The following is a 15,619-nucleotide window of genomic DNA, read 5'->3' as shown; positions in this document are numbered from 1 at the left end:
TCCAACCAAAAGAAAATTTCAATAAATTTTGATGACTGCTAATATACCCAGAATCTACTGTTTATGGCATGTTACACTTAGTTTACACTCCCTTTCTCCTTGAAAATATAGAAATACCCATGACAGCATGTTCCAACTTCAATTTATTTGTTTATGAAATGCTTATGACAGTCTAACATAAATCATTGTTTTACTTAAATTAAAACATTTCAGATCCACCTAGAAACTTCAACATCTGATTGAGAGCTACTTTGACTCTTAAGAATTATACATGCTGAATGCCATCTAGTGGTTGCAAGAACAGCTTACACAAGCATACATAAATAACTTTAATACTTTTACTTAAAAATATTTACAAATAGTATGTAATGGCTTTAAGAATCATGATCCTAAACTTTATATACAACATACTGAACTGTGTAAAAACTGCACAAAAAAAAGAACTAAAAACAATAAGGCAGGACAATAGAAATTATACAATTTCTGAATTATTGTTTTGTACAATGAACATATAATTGCTCATGCAATTAAAAACATTTATTAAAAATCTTTACATCAAAACTATGTTACAGAAAAGCTTAAAAACCTTTAATATAAAAAGTTAGATGTTGAAAAGCTTTTCTAAATGGTAAAAAGATACAAGATTACTATGTATATAGCTCTATGAATGAAATATTCTTAGCAATCAGTATGAAATTGCCAACACTCTCATGAGAAAGAAACTCAGGAGCTGAAGAGCTGGCTCAACAGTTAAAAGCACTTGTTGCTATTGCAGAGGTCTTGGGTTCAGTACCCAGTACCCACAAAGAAGCCATAACAACCTGTAACTCCAATTCCGAGGGACCTAGCGTCTTCTGCTGGCCTCAATGTACACACTTGGTGCAGACACAGGCAGACACACTCTTACACATAACATAAAAACAAATAAAAAGGAATTGCACTAATAACACAATCCATAGAAACTTGTCACATCTCACTGTTGTCTCCATCATACAAAGAAAGCAAAAATAAAAAGATTTGTCAAGTACACTCATTTTGAACTGAACTTCTAGATTTTTAATTTTTTGTCTTCTATCTTAAGAGAACACAGTGAAGCTTCTGAAGTAGAAGGCAGTGTGTCACCTAAGGATTTGGATGTGGTCTCTCCTCCCTGTGTAATTCTTTTTCTGGAAGGGAAAAATGATCACCATACTCCCTTTTCTCTTTTGAGAAAGCTTTCCATGTAGCCAAGGCTGGCCTCATATCCAGACCCTTCTCCTTTAGCCTTCTCAATGCTGGGAATACAGATATGTGCAACCACATCTAGTATACAATACACATTTATCTTAAAAATAAAGTGAGAGCGGGAGCTAGATCTCAGGGATAGAGGTCCTGGGTGCAATCTCGTTCTTGTCCCCCCAACCCCAACCCCAGTTAGCCATTTTGAGGTAGGCACAGTAGTAAGCTGAGGAACCAGGGTAGGGGTGGGGAATCACTAGGAGTTCAAAGTCTTAGACACTTGAAGTCATTCAGAACTACACAGAAAGACCTTGTCCCAAAATAAATAAATAAATAAAAAAGCAAAGCCAATGCTTTCCTTTTTCATAAAAATCATTAGAATATGTTTTCTAACCACAGCAGAGTAACCCAGAAAGAATAGATGGCTTGGGGAAAAAGAACCCAAAATAAACGCAATGGAAAAGGATTTAAAGTGTTGATGACCTCAAGGAAACAGCTGTGCCAGACACGGAAAGCCAATCTAGGATGGAGCAATAAGACAGGGGTTCCAGGAAGGAGGCCTCCAACATAGGCCAGTAAGCCTCCTAAGAAGGGACTGAAACTTCTAATGAATCTGGGAAGCATGATGATGGCTATAAGAAGGCTAAGTAAAATAAAATATTAAACAAGGCCATTTCTCAGAAAAAAGCAAAAATAGTTAAGTTTCCAGTCATACTGTATATATACATATATTACAGAATATAGGCTGAATAATAGTCCCCAAAGTCTACACACAGAACTTGTGTTGATTTACAATAAAGATTTTTATAGATGATTACTTAGGTGAGCCCAATGCAAAGAGGAAGGAGGGGCTGAGAAGTATGTGATAAAAATGATACTGACAGTAAATAAGGATGTTTGGATATGCTTGCGTGTACGTTCCGGGGAAGGGGGGGGGGGCAGATGAGGTGAGATGGAACACGAGGAATGTGGAAGACTTTGGAACTTTGGACTAGGAAAGCAGTTGAATGTTGTAATCAAAGTTTAAAGGGCCATTCTCACAAAAGCCTGGAAGACAGTAGTTCTGAGAGCAGTGCAGGCTGTGCAGGCCCAATTCAAGAGGTTTCGAAGGAAAACAGTATCAACAACTTTGCCAGAGGACATTTGTGAGATATTTACGGCAAAAGAAAAAAAAAAATGGCTGTTTTTTTTTTTTTTTTTTTTTTTTTCTCATGTCCTAAGATGCTGTCTGAGGCTAAGTTAAAAAGTAATGAACTGGGCTGGAGAGAAGGCTCAGTGATTAAGAGCACTGGCTGCTCTTCCAGAAGTCCTGAGTTCAATTCCTAGCAACCACATGATGGTTCACAACTATCTGTAATGAGATCTAGTGCCTTGTTCTGGTTTGCAGGCATACATACAGGCAGAACACTGTATACATAAAAAAAAAATCTAAAAACAAAAAGAAATGAACTAATTTTTGGCAGAGAAAACATCAAGAGTGCAAAATGTGGATGGAGTCTGTGCCATGGATATTGACAACAGTGATGTAGGTCTACATCAAGACTAGAAAATGTTATGCTGTGGGATAATCCTTCTGTACGCTGTGAATATGTTTTGCCCATATTAGTTAATAAAGAAGCTGCTTTGACCTTTAGCAAGGCAGAATAAGGCTAGGCAGGAAAGCCAAACTAAAAATACAGAGAGAAGGGCAGAGTCAGGGACAGGTGCAAACCAGTCATCAGAGGAACAAATGTGCTAGGGAACAGGTAAAGCCATGAAGTCACCTGGCAAATTGTAGATTAATAAAAGTGGACTAATTTAAGTTGTAAGTGCTAGTTACTAATAAGCCTGAACTATAGGCCAAACATTCTGTAGTTAACATGAGCTTTTGTGTGTTGATTTGGGACTGGGCGGTCGGGACAAAAGAGAAAGAAGCTCTGCCTCCATTTACAGCTGAGTCTGTGCCATGGATGATGTTAACAGTGATGCAGGTCTACAGCGAAAAGGAACAAGTGAAACAGAATACAGACTGTGTATTTTGAAAAGAAAAGGAGAAGTATAGTGAGATATTAATGATTTGCTAAAGCTTGCCTGAGGATTCAGAAAGAAAAGTCAGCCACAGCCTAGAAGCCCGGCACACACTTTTTATCCTAGCAGCTAGAAGCTAGGAGGTGGTGGGACACACCTTTAATCCTTGGACCTAGGATTAAGAGGCAAATGCATCTCTCTTGAGTTCAAGGCCATGCAGGGATACATGAGATTGAATCAGTCTAAAAGAGTAACCAGAGGGCTATAAAATATAGAAGCAGGGTCTTCAGTATATGGTAGGAGGCCTTCATTTTCCAGCCACAGTGAGGAGAGGTTATAGTCTGAGGCTTGGTGAGAGCTTGTGGAGACAGGATCAGCCCTTTCAGCCTGAAGTAGAGGTAATAAACTAGTGGCCATCTGTTTTGCTTTTCTGGTATTCAGCTTGAAATTTGAACCCCAATATATGGCTCTGGTTTTTTTTTTTTTTTTTTTTTTTTTTTTTGTATTACAGAGTTTAATGTTATACAACCAAAGCATGTACTGGAAGAGAGGCTACAATTGTTAAGATTGGCACTATTATTTTGCCCTTCTGTGTATGTGTACGTGTGTGTGTGTGCATTTTGAGACAAGGTTTGTGTAGCCTTGGCTGTCCTAGAACTGGCTCTGTAGACCAAGCTGGCCTCAGATTCACATAGATCCTCCTGGGTGCTGGGATTAAAGGCATGCACCAATTATCACTGTTAAGGAGGAGCTGTTCTACACTATGGCCAAATAAAACTTCAACAAAGGCAATATACAAGTGCATCAAAATCAAAATCTGAGGGCTGAGGAGTTAACTAAAGAGCAGACTGCTCACCTAACAAGTATGAGACCATAGGCTCACTCCACAGAACAAAAGGGGCAAAAAAACAGCAACAACAACAACAACAAAAAAAACCTGAAATCTAACTCCTTTAAAGAAAATTTAAAGCTCAAATTTTATAGGCAAACACCTTGTTTTAGGCAGGCTTCCATCATGCTGTGAGTCTCTCTATTAAGTTATACTTCTTTGTTTCATATACAGGTACACCCAAATTTTTCTACATAAAGACCTTTATGAAACTATAAATATCTGTAAACTTCAGTTTTAAATACTGAAGATCATTTCCTTAGGGGCTGGATAGTTCAGAGGTTAAGAGCACTTGTTCTTGCACAGGTCCCTGGCTCAGTACTAAGCATTAACTTGGCAGCTTACAACCATCTGTAATGCCAATGCCAAGGAACCTGATGCCCTCTTCTGCAGCCCTCCAGCACCAGGCATACACAAGGTGCACGTACTGTAGGAAAACACATAAAATAGAAATGTTTTCGAGCCAAGTGCAGGAGGCACTAGCATTATAATCCCAGCACTTAGGAGGCAGAAGGTGGATCTCTATATACAATCAAAGGAAAAATACTACAAAATTCACACAAAAATACTGAAGTCACAATCTTAGCCACAATGCCTTTACATGGAAGACTGTATTCATTATCTCATAGAAAAATTGGCAGATGATGCTAACAGACATTTGTCAGAAACAGAAGTGTGGGGGCTAGAGATAACTCTGCAGTTAAGAGTACTTATTGCTCTTCCAATGGACCCAAATGTGGTTGCTGGCACCCATTCTGGGCTACAAGTGCTTTTTACACCAGCTCCAAGGGATCCAATATCTTAAACATCTCATACTCACACACAAATTTCAAAATAAAAATCTTTTTTAAAAAAAATAACAACCAAAAAAGGATATACAATGGGATTGGGATGGAGTTACAAGCACTTGCTGCATTGCAGAGTTCCTAGGTTCAGTTCATAGCACTCACACTGCACAGCTCACAAACCACATGTTAACTCTGGTTCTAGGGGATATGATGCCCTCTTCTGGAATCCACTAACACCTACAGGCACGTGGTGCAAATACATACACTCGGTCACACACGCACAGAGAGAGAGAGAGAGAGAGAGAGAGAAAGAGAGAGAGAGAGAAAGAGAATAAAATCTTTTATTCCTTTTTGCATGGTTTTTAAAATGCTTTGAAAATTTAGAAACTAAAAATTAAACTTAATCACTATCATGTACCTAAAAATTTATTAAGAGTTTAATAACAAATTATAATGATAGACAGGCATAATGATTCTTAAGAGGGGGAAAAAAAAAATCAAGAAAGAAAACTGACATTTTTCTATTAGAAGCAAAACTGCAACTAACCTAAAAATGACTTTAGATTTCCTATAATTTAGAGTTTTAATAATTTGAAATACCCTATATTTGAATCCAGCCTTAACTCTGCCATTAATATAAGAGCTAGAACAAATCCCTTCCTACTTTAAAATCATTATATATTTTACCAATTTTTTTTTTCTTTTGAGACAGGGTTTCATTGCCTATGAGTACCTGGAGTAAAAAAAGGCATGTGCCACCACCACAACCTTATTTTACCACTTCTTTTTCTTCTGGATTTTCAAGACAGGAAGAAAAATTTTCATCCTAACAGATGCCCCCCCCCCAAGGCTACTTGTATATTTCTAATTGAACTTTTAAATCAAAAAGTTAACTAGAGATTATAAATTAAAATGTAGTAATATTTTATGGCTATGCTAGCAGAAAAGGTCAGGCATTGGTACAAGACTAAGTAAAGCACCGTTTAGAAAAGCATTCACACAGTCGAACCCACCTTGCCAATGTACACATCTATGTTATAAAATAAAATTTAGCATGACTTTGCTGAAGGAAGGAAGGAAGGAAGGAAGGAAGGAAGGAAGGAAGGAAGAAAGAAAGGAAGAAAGGAAGAAAGGGAGACCAAAAATTATACAGAAAGAAAAACCATTCAGTACCACTAACCTTTAAAGAAATTGCTAATCAAAACCACAATGAAGGCTCGGCATGGTGGTACACACCTTTAATTTCAGTACTCAGAAGACAGAGGCAGGTGGATCTCTAAGTTCAAGGCCAGGCTATTCCAAGAAGCAAGTTCCAGACTAGTCAGAGATAAACAATGAGACCTTATCTCAAAATAAAACAAAGACCAGATCCATAAGGAAAGACCATTTCAACCTAGAAAAGCTATTCTCAATACATACGTGTACACACATACACACACACACACACACACACACACACACACACGTTCTACCAAGACTAAAGAGATAAAGAGAAATACTCTCTGCTATGTAAATTAATAGCAATATTGGGAGATTCTTCAAAAACTAAAAAGAGAATCATCATGTGATAAATCAATCTAACTACCAAATGTACATCCTAAAAATCAAATTGGCATGCACTCAGTCTATAAATGTAATATTTCACCATGAAAAGTAATGAGATTGTCATGTGCAGCAACATGTCAATGTAGTGATCTAATCATCACCTCTTTGTACTCCTTAAGTATGTGCAGTTTTGTTATCTTAAAAATGTGCTGCTAGCAATGAAAAGAATATATGTATTCAGACAAAAAAAAAATTGCAGTTCAGACTGTGGTAGTTTAAAAGAAAGTGGTCTTCATAGGCTCATGGGGGGGGGGGGCATTATTTGAAAGGATCAGAACATGCCACCTTGTTGGTGTGGCCTTTTGGAGGAAATGTGTCACTGGGGACTTTGAGGTTTCAGAAGCTCAAGCTAGGCCCAGTGGTTCACTGTTTCTTCCTGCTGCCTGTAGATCCAGATGTAGAGCTATCAGCTACCTCTCCAGCATGCTGCCATGCTTCCCACAATGACAATAATGGACTAAACCTCTGTAAGCCAGCCCCCATTAAACGTGTTCCATTACAAGAATTGCTGTGGTCATGGTATTTCTTCACAGCAATAGAAACCATAACTAAGACAAACAGGTACATACCAGATTCCAATGATTTTCAAGATAATGATCCATGACACATCATTCTATGAGTTAGAACCACTATCCTTTTAAATATTGGGTATACCTGTATTACATGTACACATTTGCACAAAAACACAGTAACAAGTATGCATGACCACTGTGTGTTATATACTTCCTACTGTGGGCTACTATATTTAGGGAATGGAAATGTAGCTCAATGGCACATTTGAGGCTCAGCAAAAAAAAAAAAAAAATGTTTAAAAGTTGAAAACTACTTTGTAGTTGTTATAAATTCAAAGATGGATCTCAGTGAATCGTCTAACAAGCCAAACATGCTCCTTGAGTTTGCACAATCCAGAACATGTTCCCTCACTGACAACCCAGGTATTGGGTTCTCTGACTGTAAGCCATACCACACTATCTCTCCCTTTGCCAAGTTTTATTTCTTTTTATTTTACTCATTACCACCCAACACTAAAAACTACTACTACATCCTTCATTCAAACGGCAGCTGCTAGTTTTGTTTTACTAATTACTATGAGAGCTGAAGAGAGCCTGGCATGGGACAAGCATCTAAGTTTTAAAAGGGAAGGGGAAAATCATTATTAAGGACAAAGAAGCAGTATATAGTATGAAAGTCTGAGCATCAGAAAGTTGACCTCATTCAGCAGAGTACTATTGGGCACTATTCAAAGGGAAGATCTGCTCAAACATTTCAGCACAGGTTCAATTCATGCTGCTTGGCACAGTGGTGAATGCAAAGGTCAACAGCCCAGTGGAGTACAAAGGGCAAAGCAAAGTTCTGTCCTTGAGCTGGCTTTTAAGGAATATATATATATATAAGATATTCTAATATACATATTAGAATATCTAATATATATTAGAAGAGGGTACCAGATTCCACTAGAGATGACTGTAGGCCACCATGTGGTTGCTGGGAACTGAACTCAAGACCTCTGGAAAAGCAGCTGGTATTCTTAATTGCTGAGCCATCTCTCCAGCCCCAACCCTAGGCTTTTAGATTAGAAGCATGGGATTTGGAAGTGTCGGGAAATTTATTCTGCCAGCTATACACAGGATGGATTCAAGGGAGAATCCAAAAAAACAAAACAAAAAACAAAACTAGTGGTTGTTGGATATAATAAAGGAAAGCATGTATCACAACTTCAAGACAGGAGAAAGACAAGAAAAACTGGAATTGATAGGAGGCTCGCAAGTAATAAATCTACAGGTGATGGAAACTTTTTAGCTTTCCACTGATCCATGAGCCATTACACTCTTAGGCTCCAGCAACATATAAAACAGCCATCTTAGGGGGAAAAAAGTGGGGGAGCAGATGAATCTTATCATTGGCAGGAATGACACTGGTAACAGAATCACAAAACAGACAATAATCAATAGGAGTTAAGAATAGAAGTAAACTTAAGTCTTTATGAAATCAAGCAACAGGAGGCTGAAATAGTGGCTTAGCAGTCAAGAGCACTTGCTCCTGTAAAAGACACATCATCCATAACTCCTGTTCCAGGATCTGATGCCCTCTTCTGATCTCTTCAGGAACCAGTGATGCATATGCACACATGCAGACAAAACATTCATTCACATAATACAAATCTAAAACTTTCCTAAACAATGTCAAACAATTAGCTCCATATAGTCAAGATAAAGTCCATTACACTGACAAAGAGAAGTTCTCTTAAGCGGTCTGAATATGATACCCAGTATTACAGTAAGTTAGGGAAGTAATAAAAGAACCTAGGACAAAAACTATACCTGGACTCCTAACAGTAATGAAATAAAGGAATGAGGCAGACACTGGAAGAAATTCTTAAGTTTATTTTCTTCTCTCGTTTATGACTGTACATTTGAAAGGGGAACAAACCTTTACAGATAATGGAGTAACCAGAAAAAAAAAAAAAAAAGTTAAATATGGCAGCTAGATTCCTGAAAAGACAAGAATTTCTCTTTCATTTGGTCTACAAAATGGCAGAACTGAAATTCACCAGTGATAGTAAACAATGTACAAGCTTATACTGTATTTTTCCAGTAAGAAGTAAACTGTATCGAGTTAGAGAAATAAAGAAATAATAATAATAATAAAAACTAACACAAGATTAACAAAAGTATTCCCAAATAGCATGAGACTATTGAAACTGTCCACCATCAATTTAAAGTGGCCAAGAAATCCTAACTATTAGGCTTCACAAGTGCTTGTATGGTCGAACTGAAGCAATCAGTAGTGAGAAGGTCTGATAAAGGGAGCACAGTAAGTATTAAAGTGACTAATGACAAAATGCATTGGACAAAGCTGGGTGGTGGTGGTGCACACCTTTAATCTCAGCATTTGGGAGGCAGAGGCAGGTGGATCTCGAGTTTGAGGCTAGCCTGGTAAACAGAGTTCCAGGACAACATGACTACACAGGAAACCCTGTCTCCAAAAAGAAAAAAAAAAAAAAAAAATGCACGGGACAAAATTGTCTCAGACTGAGCTACACAAACAAACTGCTCTCAACTGGGTGGCCTGCAAATAAGAGAAATGTATCTCTCAAAGTCCTAGAGGGCAAAGATCACAGAGGTCTAGGTCAAGTATAAACAGCACTCTTTTTTTTTGTTTTTCTAGACAGGGTGTCTCTGTGTAGCCCCAGCTGGCCTCAGACTAACAGATCCACCTGCCTCTGCCTCCTGGGTGCAAAAGGATTTAAAGCACACACCACTCTTAGAAAGGGCAAACCAGCTATCTATAGTTTCTTTCTAAGGGCACTTATCTCATGCATAAGGGCTTTACATTCATCATCTAATCTCCCCAAACCATGGTCTTGAAGAGTTCACCATGAATTCCAGGACACATGTGGACCACACTATTACGGGAAAGAAAGTGGGGGTCCCTATGAATGGACAGGATAAAAGAAGAGAGAATAATCAGCTACTGATGGGAGAAGTCATTCTGTATATGTTTCTCATACTGGTTAATAATAAAGCACTGTTGGCCAATAGGAAAGGAAGATAGGAGGGACTAGGAGACAAGGAAAAAATAGGAAGTAGAAAGGAGGAGTGAAGACGGAGAGTATGGAAAAAACAGTATGCCGCCGGCTCCCCAGTAAAAAAAAAAATACATAGATCAACAAAAATGGGTTAATAATTAAGACAGAGCTAGCCAATAATTTAAAAAAAAAAAAAAAAAAAGCTACATGGGTAAAGAAAGGGCAAAGATTTCACATAAACCATTTTGAATATAAAGGAAAACTTTTAAATCATTTATACACCAATGTTTCCTATTTGGGTATAAATGCTACTGACACTACGGAGACAGCAAGGCAGCTAACACCCAATAGATTGTTTTGGGTAGGGAGGCACTGAGATAACATTCCTCTGTGTAGCCCTGGCTGTCCTAGAACTCACTTTGTAGACCAGGCTGTTCTTGAACTCAAGAGATCTGTCTCCTCAGTGCTTTGGATTAAGAGTATGTCACCAAACCCAGCAAGTAGTTTTTCCATCATGAAAGAGACTAGCGTTAAGTCCAGTGCCCAATATTGAAATTTTATGGCCTTAAAAAACCGACTTCTCTACATCTACCAAATGGAAGATAGCTATGATAGAAAGCAGTATCATGGTACAACCTCTCCTCTCCCCCCGTTACTTTTTTTTTTTTTTTTTTAAAGAATCATTACTATACTACCAGATTAGCAGTAGCCTACCTCTCTAGTGTAATGAGATTGAAACACTTAACTCTAGTAGACACTCAAGAGTCTTCTACAAAAAGATACTGCACTTTATATATGTACTAATTCATTTAATGATCCCGACCACCATGACAGGTACCAGAATGATCCCTACTGTACAAAGAAGACAATTAAGGCACATTGGAAGTCAGGAACAGCTCTTGTTATCAACAATGTTTCAACTGGTACTCACATTTTTACTACATCAAGGTAAATCAAGATTATCTTTGGAGAAATTACTTCCAGCCTAAGTCTTTACTCCAATGTCATAAACATAAGCAGCCCAAATAAAGATGCACTAACCTTTCTAGACAACACTACAGTGCTAATGTTCTGAAGAAACAAATAGGCCCTAATTCTAATTTCTCCTGACACTAAATGTATCTTTTACCAGGATAAAGGAACAAACATCTTCAAGAAAGTAAAATCCTAATTATCATTGACCCAAAGTTGAGACATTAGTGCAACAGAAATAATTATTAGCTATAAAGCCATGGGGTCATGGAAAAGCTACCTAACTTCAAGGCAGAGGAATTGAAAGGGTCTCACCCATACACACACACAAAAGTTTAGGAGACAGAAATGCTACACATTGTATACAGATGTCAAATTATCCTATTTGTTGATCTATAAACAAGTTCCTAGGTGTCCAAGAACATGCTGAGTCTTTAGTATCTCCAAGTGAACTAATATTGTACTTCATTAGTGCACTTACTGACCCTAAGCAACTTGAAAGAAGCTCTAACTCCCTCAAAAATGAATTTCATTTCTGCTTAAAATTTCATGTGACATTATTTTCAGTTTGTAATGTTTGCCTTACCTATTACCTGTGAAGAGACACTTCAATTCCTGATCTTCTAGTTCCCACCTCCCAAGCAGATAACAGGCATGGCCACCACATATGGAGGTGCTGGAGATCAATCCCAAAACCTAGTGCATGCCAGACTGGGACAGTTAACCCAGCCTCTCAGATCATTTTATAAGTCATGAAGAGAGAAGGATCAAGTTTTTTAAAATGACGGGGGGGGGGGGGGCGAATCAAAATCAAGTAAAATTATCTAGGATACCCACCCCCTCACCCCACCCCTTGAGACAGGATTTCTCTGTTTAAGAGTCCTCACAGTCCTGGAACTAGCTTTGTAGGGCTAGGCTGGCCTCAAACTCACAGAGACCCACCTGCCTCTGCCTTCTGAGTGCTAGGATTAAATGCATGCACCACCAACACCCAGCCAATCTTTTCTTTTTTTTTTTAATATGAATAGTACACATTAAAAATGTACCTGGCACTTTCTGACAATTACATGAAGAATGGCCAGATGCTTCCTGTTGATGGAACAGCAGAGAAAAGCCAACCAACAAATTCAGACTAGAGGTCACAAGAAACCACTGCAAACTCCGCTTCCTTCCAACACCAAGAGGCCCAAACTTGAAATTTTACACATTATTACCCACACCTAGGAAACCCAGACTGACTCAGAAGAGAAGCTAAGGGTTTACATGTGCATATTACTTATGCTTTGCTTCAGCAAAGGTCTCACTTTCAACTAAAGTCTGAAGTTCTCTGGTGCCTTAAAAGGTCCTCTTGAGAAAGACATTTACACAGGTCTTTACAAGCATATCTACTGTGCTGGTAAATCCGATTTATTATCTGTGTACATCATTAAGCACAAATTGGAACTTTAAAATGTCTTTTCACTTTGACTATTTCCAAACGTTCCTGAGACTTGAAGACTATCGGTAAATGGTATTTGTAATGCTTAGGTATGTGACCTTCCATCTGTTAAAGTTAGAGCCCTCTCTCCCAAAACACAGGGATCATTATTCTCATACATACATTTTTTTTAAAAGTGTGTCTTGTACAATATCCTGATTTTACTTACATGGTGAAAACTGGATAGGATGTCATATTTTTTAAAAAGAAAAAAAGCAGTTTTTTCCAGTGGTTGTTTGGTGTGATTATCACAAAACAGCATGCAAAAATAGATTTCAAGAATCTCTTTTCTGTTTAGAAACTAAAAAGATTCGAAAAAATGCAAAACAATGTGACTCTTGCCTAAATCACGAATTAACATATAAAACTTTTGACTTCACAAAATAAGGAAAATGGATACAGGGATAATATCTATCAGTTTCTTTAAAATTCAAAGTCATAGCGTCTGAAGGCCCGAGTCAAAATCTTGTCAGATTTAAACTAACCTGGGTTAATCTTTGAGATAAACTATCTTCCGCATAGTAAATTTGGTGTGTTTTAACTTCTGGGATTGTAACTATTTCTTCACAAGGAAAAGCACACCAACGTTTTTGTCCAGATAAAAATTTACACTTCAGAAAGTAACTTGCCTGAATAGACAGCATTTTCCAGACAGTGTCTGGAGAAAAAAACTTAAAATTATTTCCACGTTATGAAGCTCCCTTTCGGAAGTTCTGTGGTCTCGCCCCTGCTTAAAACAGACATGTCTGCTAGACACAGTCCAAACCGGCTGAAAGCAAAAGCTTCAAGGGAAACACAGCAATTAGGCCCGTGCCATCCCTTTGCTTTTATTTTGGAGATGCACACTTCAAACGAGACGGGCGGCTTCACCACGGTGGGAGAGGTTCACAAGAGCACACTCAACCCCGATCTGTGCCCGGACAAGAGCTGGCCCGACGAAACTCGCGGCTTCTTCCCGCACCCGCACCCGCGCCCGCGTGGGTTCCGGCGGCGAAGTCTCTGGGGCAAATGTCTCGACCACTGAGACTGGCAGGCTCCGTCCATCAGGGCTCGCTCGTCTACCCTGTCCCGGGCCGGCGGCTCCCGCCGAGACCCGAGCGCCCCCGGCCCCGTGGGCCCCAGCGCGGCGGCGCGGCGCGGCCCGGCCTTCCTGCTTGTCGTCGGCCTGGCCCGGCCCGGCCCGGCTCCGCGTCCAGGCCGCTAAGACAAAGGAGCGGGAGGGCGCCGCGCCGCCTCTCCAGCCGCCCTCCCCGTGGGCCCGGACCCCCACGGCCATGGCGACCCCACCGCAGCCCCGGCCCGTGGGGAGCGCGGGAGGCCGCGGCGCCCGGCCGAGGAGGGGGCGGCGGCCGCCTCCATGTCTGCCGCCCCTCCCAGAGGCCAAGCGCCGGGCGGACAAAGCGCGGCGGCGGCGGCGCGGACACCCAGGCCGACCCCGCCGACCCCCGCCAAACGAGCGGGGCCGGGAGCCCCGGAAACCCGGCGCCTTAATGCAATAAACAGGAAATCGCGGGGATGATCTGGGTTCCGGGGGAAGTGGAATTATTTTTTACCAGCGAAGAGATCAACTTCCACATCCGGTGGTAACAGGGCCCTACACAGACCCGCACTGACCTGGAAAAGCTTCGGGAGCGGCGGCGGGGGAGCAGCGGGAGGAGGTGCGGGGACCGCGGCGCCTCGGAGCCGGCAGGGCTGACGCGGCCCCGCCACACACAGAGCGCTTCTCTGCACAGGGCGCTATTTTCCGAAAATGCCGCGTCTGGTCGGCGCCCAAAATCCCCACCGAAAAGTCCCCGTCGGCGCGGAGGGACACGGCGGGCGAGCTCCCAGCATGCCTGCGGCGGCCTCGCCAGCCCGCGCCGGTTTCCGCCCCACTGCCCCCGGGAGCAGGCGTGCCGCCACCCTCCCCCGGCCCCGGCCCGGCGGGAGAAAGGGACGAAAGGGTCTGGTTTTGACTTTAGACAGAGAGAAAGGAAATAAGCCATTTCTAGCGTTCGGCCACACAAAGGCTGCGGCGGAATGATCCACTGGGCGACCGCAAGTCCCGGCTCTCCCGGCGCCTGCGCGGCAGCGGGGTGAGCGCTGCGGTGGCCATGTGCGCGGCCGGGTGTTCGCGCCCTGCGGTGGGGCGGGATGTGTAGAACTGGGGTGTGTGTGCTAAGCGTCCTTTCTTCTCCCCGGCATGACACGAGAAAGGCAGGGATCGCGGGACGCTTGGAGCTTACACTTGCTCGTGCTGTGTTCTAGCAGATTCCCGCAGGCGGAAGGGCAGCTAGGAACCTAGGATTTACCTTAAAGTGGTCCTGGAAGGTGGACCCGGAATCGCCGGATGAGGTGTCAGTGCAGGAACAAAAGATGTGTCCTCGTCACCTGGCGTAAACGGCGTGTGTGATGAGGGTGTTTCTGGGCCTTTTTTTTTTTAATGTTGTAGTAGTGACACTCTGTGTCTGCGGTGTCAAGATTTTTTCCCCCCAGAGACAGGGTTTCTCAGTGTAGCCCTGGCTGTCCTGGAACTCAATTTGTAGGCCAGGATGGCCTCGAACTCACAAGAGATCCTCCTGCCTCTGCTTCCTGGATTGCTCAGATCAGAGGCCTGCCTTACTAAGCTGGGCGTTGAGTTTCATTTTTAATGTAACAAGAGTTTATTGGGAAATGGCAATTTGTGAAGAAAAAGCCTATAAATTTTAACTTACACGAGATTTCCAATGTTACACTTTGGTATGTTTAACAGGGAAGTGCACTCACTACCCACAGAACTTTTGGCATCCGGTATCTAGGAATGGGAATATCTGAGACACCTCCGGCAGTTTACCCTAAACGCAAAAAAGGCTAAAATGTGATCCATTTTATTCGTGTGTGTTTGTGTCCTCAAATATGTAACCATTGTGTCTCCACTTGCCCTTTTCACTAATAGGGTGAAAGTTTGTAACTCAGTGTGACTTAACTAAAACATAGCAAAGTAAATAGTGTGGGGCAGGGGGACTTAGTGGGTTTGGTTTTTGTTTGTTGTTTGAGACAGTCTCACTATGTGAAGCTCTGGCTGTCCTGGAACTCAAATGTAGACCATGCCAGTTCAAACAGATCCACCTGCCTCTCAGCCTCTTTGTTGCTGGGATTAAAGATGTATACCAGTT

At 41.3% G+C, this 15,619-nt stretch overlaps 1 protein-coding gene across 11 annotated transcripts in view; it reads right to left on the bottom strand.

The window, feature by feature from the left end:
• Positions 1–14,245, bottom strand: part of Gabpb1 (GA binding protein transcription factor subunit beta 1) — a 46,664-nt gene extending 32,419 nt beyond the window's left edge. For 10 of the 11 annotated variants that reach the window (XM_051183479.1, XM_051183474.1, XM_051183475.1 and 7 more), the window contains exon 1: positions 14,039–14,087. In XM_051183479.1, coding sequence (XP_051039436.1) covers positions 14,039–14,062 — 24 coding nt within the window. In that variant the 5' untranslated portion in view covers positions 14,063–14,087. The other variant, XM_051183476.1, reaches the window with a different exon arrangement.
• Between the last annotated feature and the right edge of the window lie 1,374 nt (positions 14,246–15,619).

This window comes from Phodopus roborovskii, unplaced genomic scaffold, assembly GCF_943737965.1.
Source record: "Phodopus roborovskii unplaced genomic scaffold, PHOROB, whole genome shotgun sequence".
NCBI lineage: Eukaryota > Metazoa > Chordata > Mammalia > Rodentia > Cricetidae > Phodopus > Phodopus roborovskii.
The sequence above is the reverse complement of the archived record's forward strand: the minus strand, read 5'-3'. Positions and strand labels throughout refer to the sequence as shown.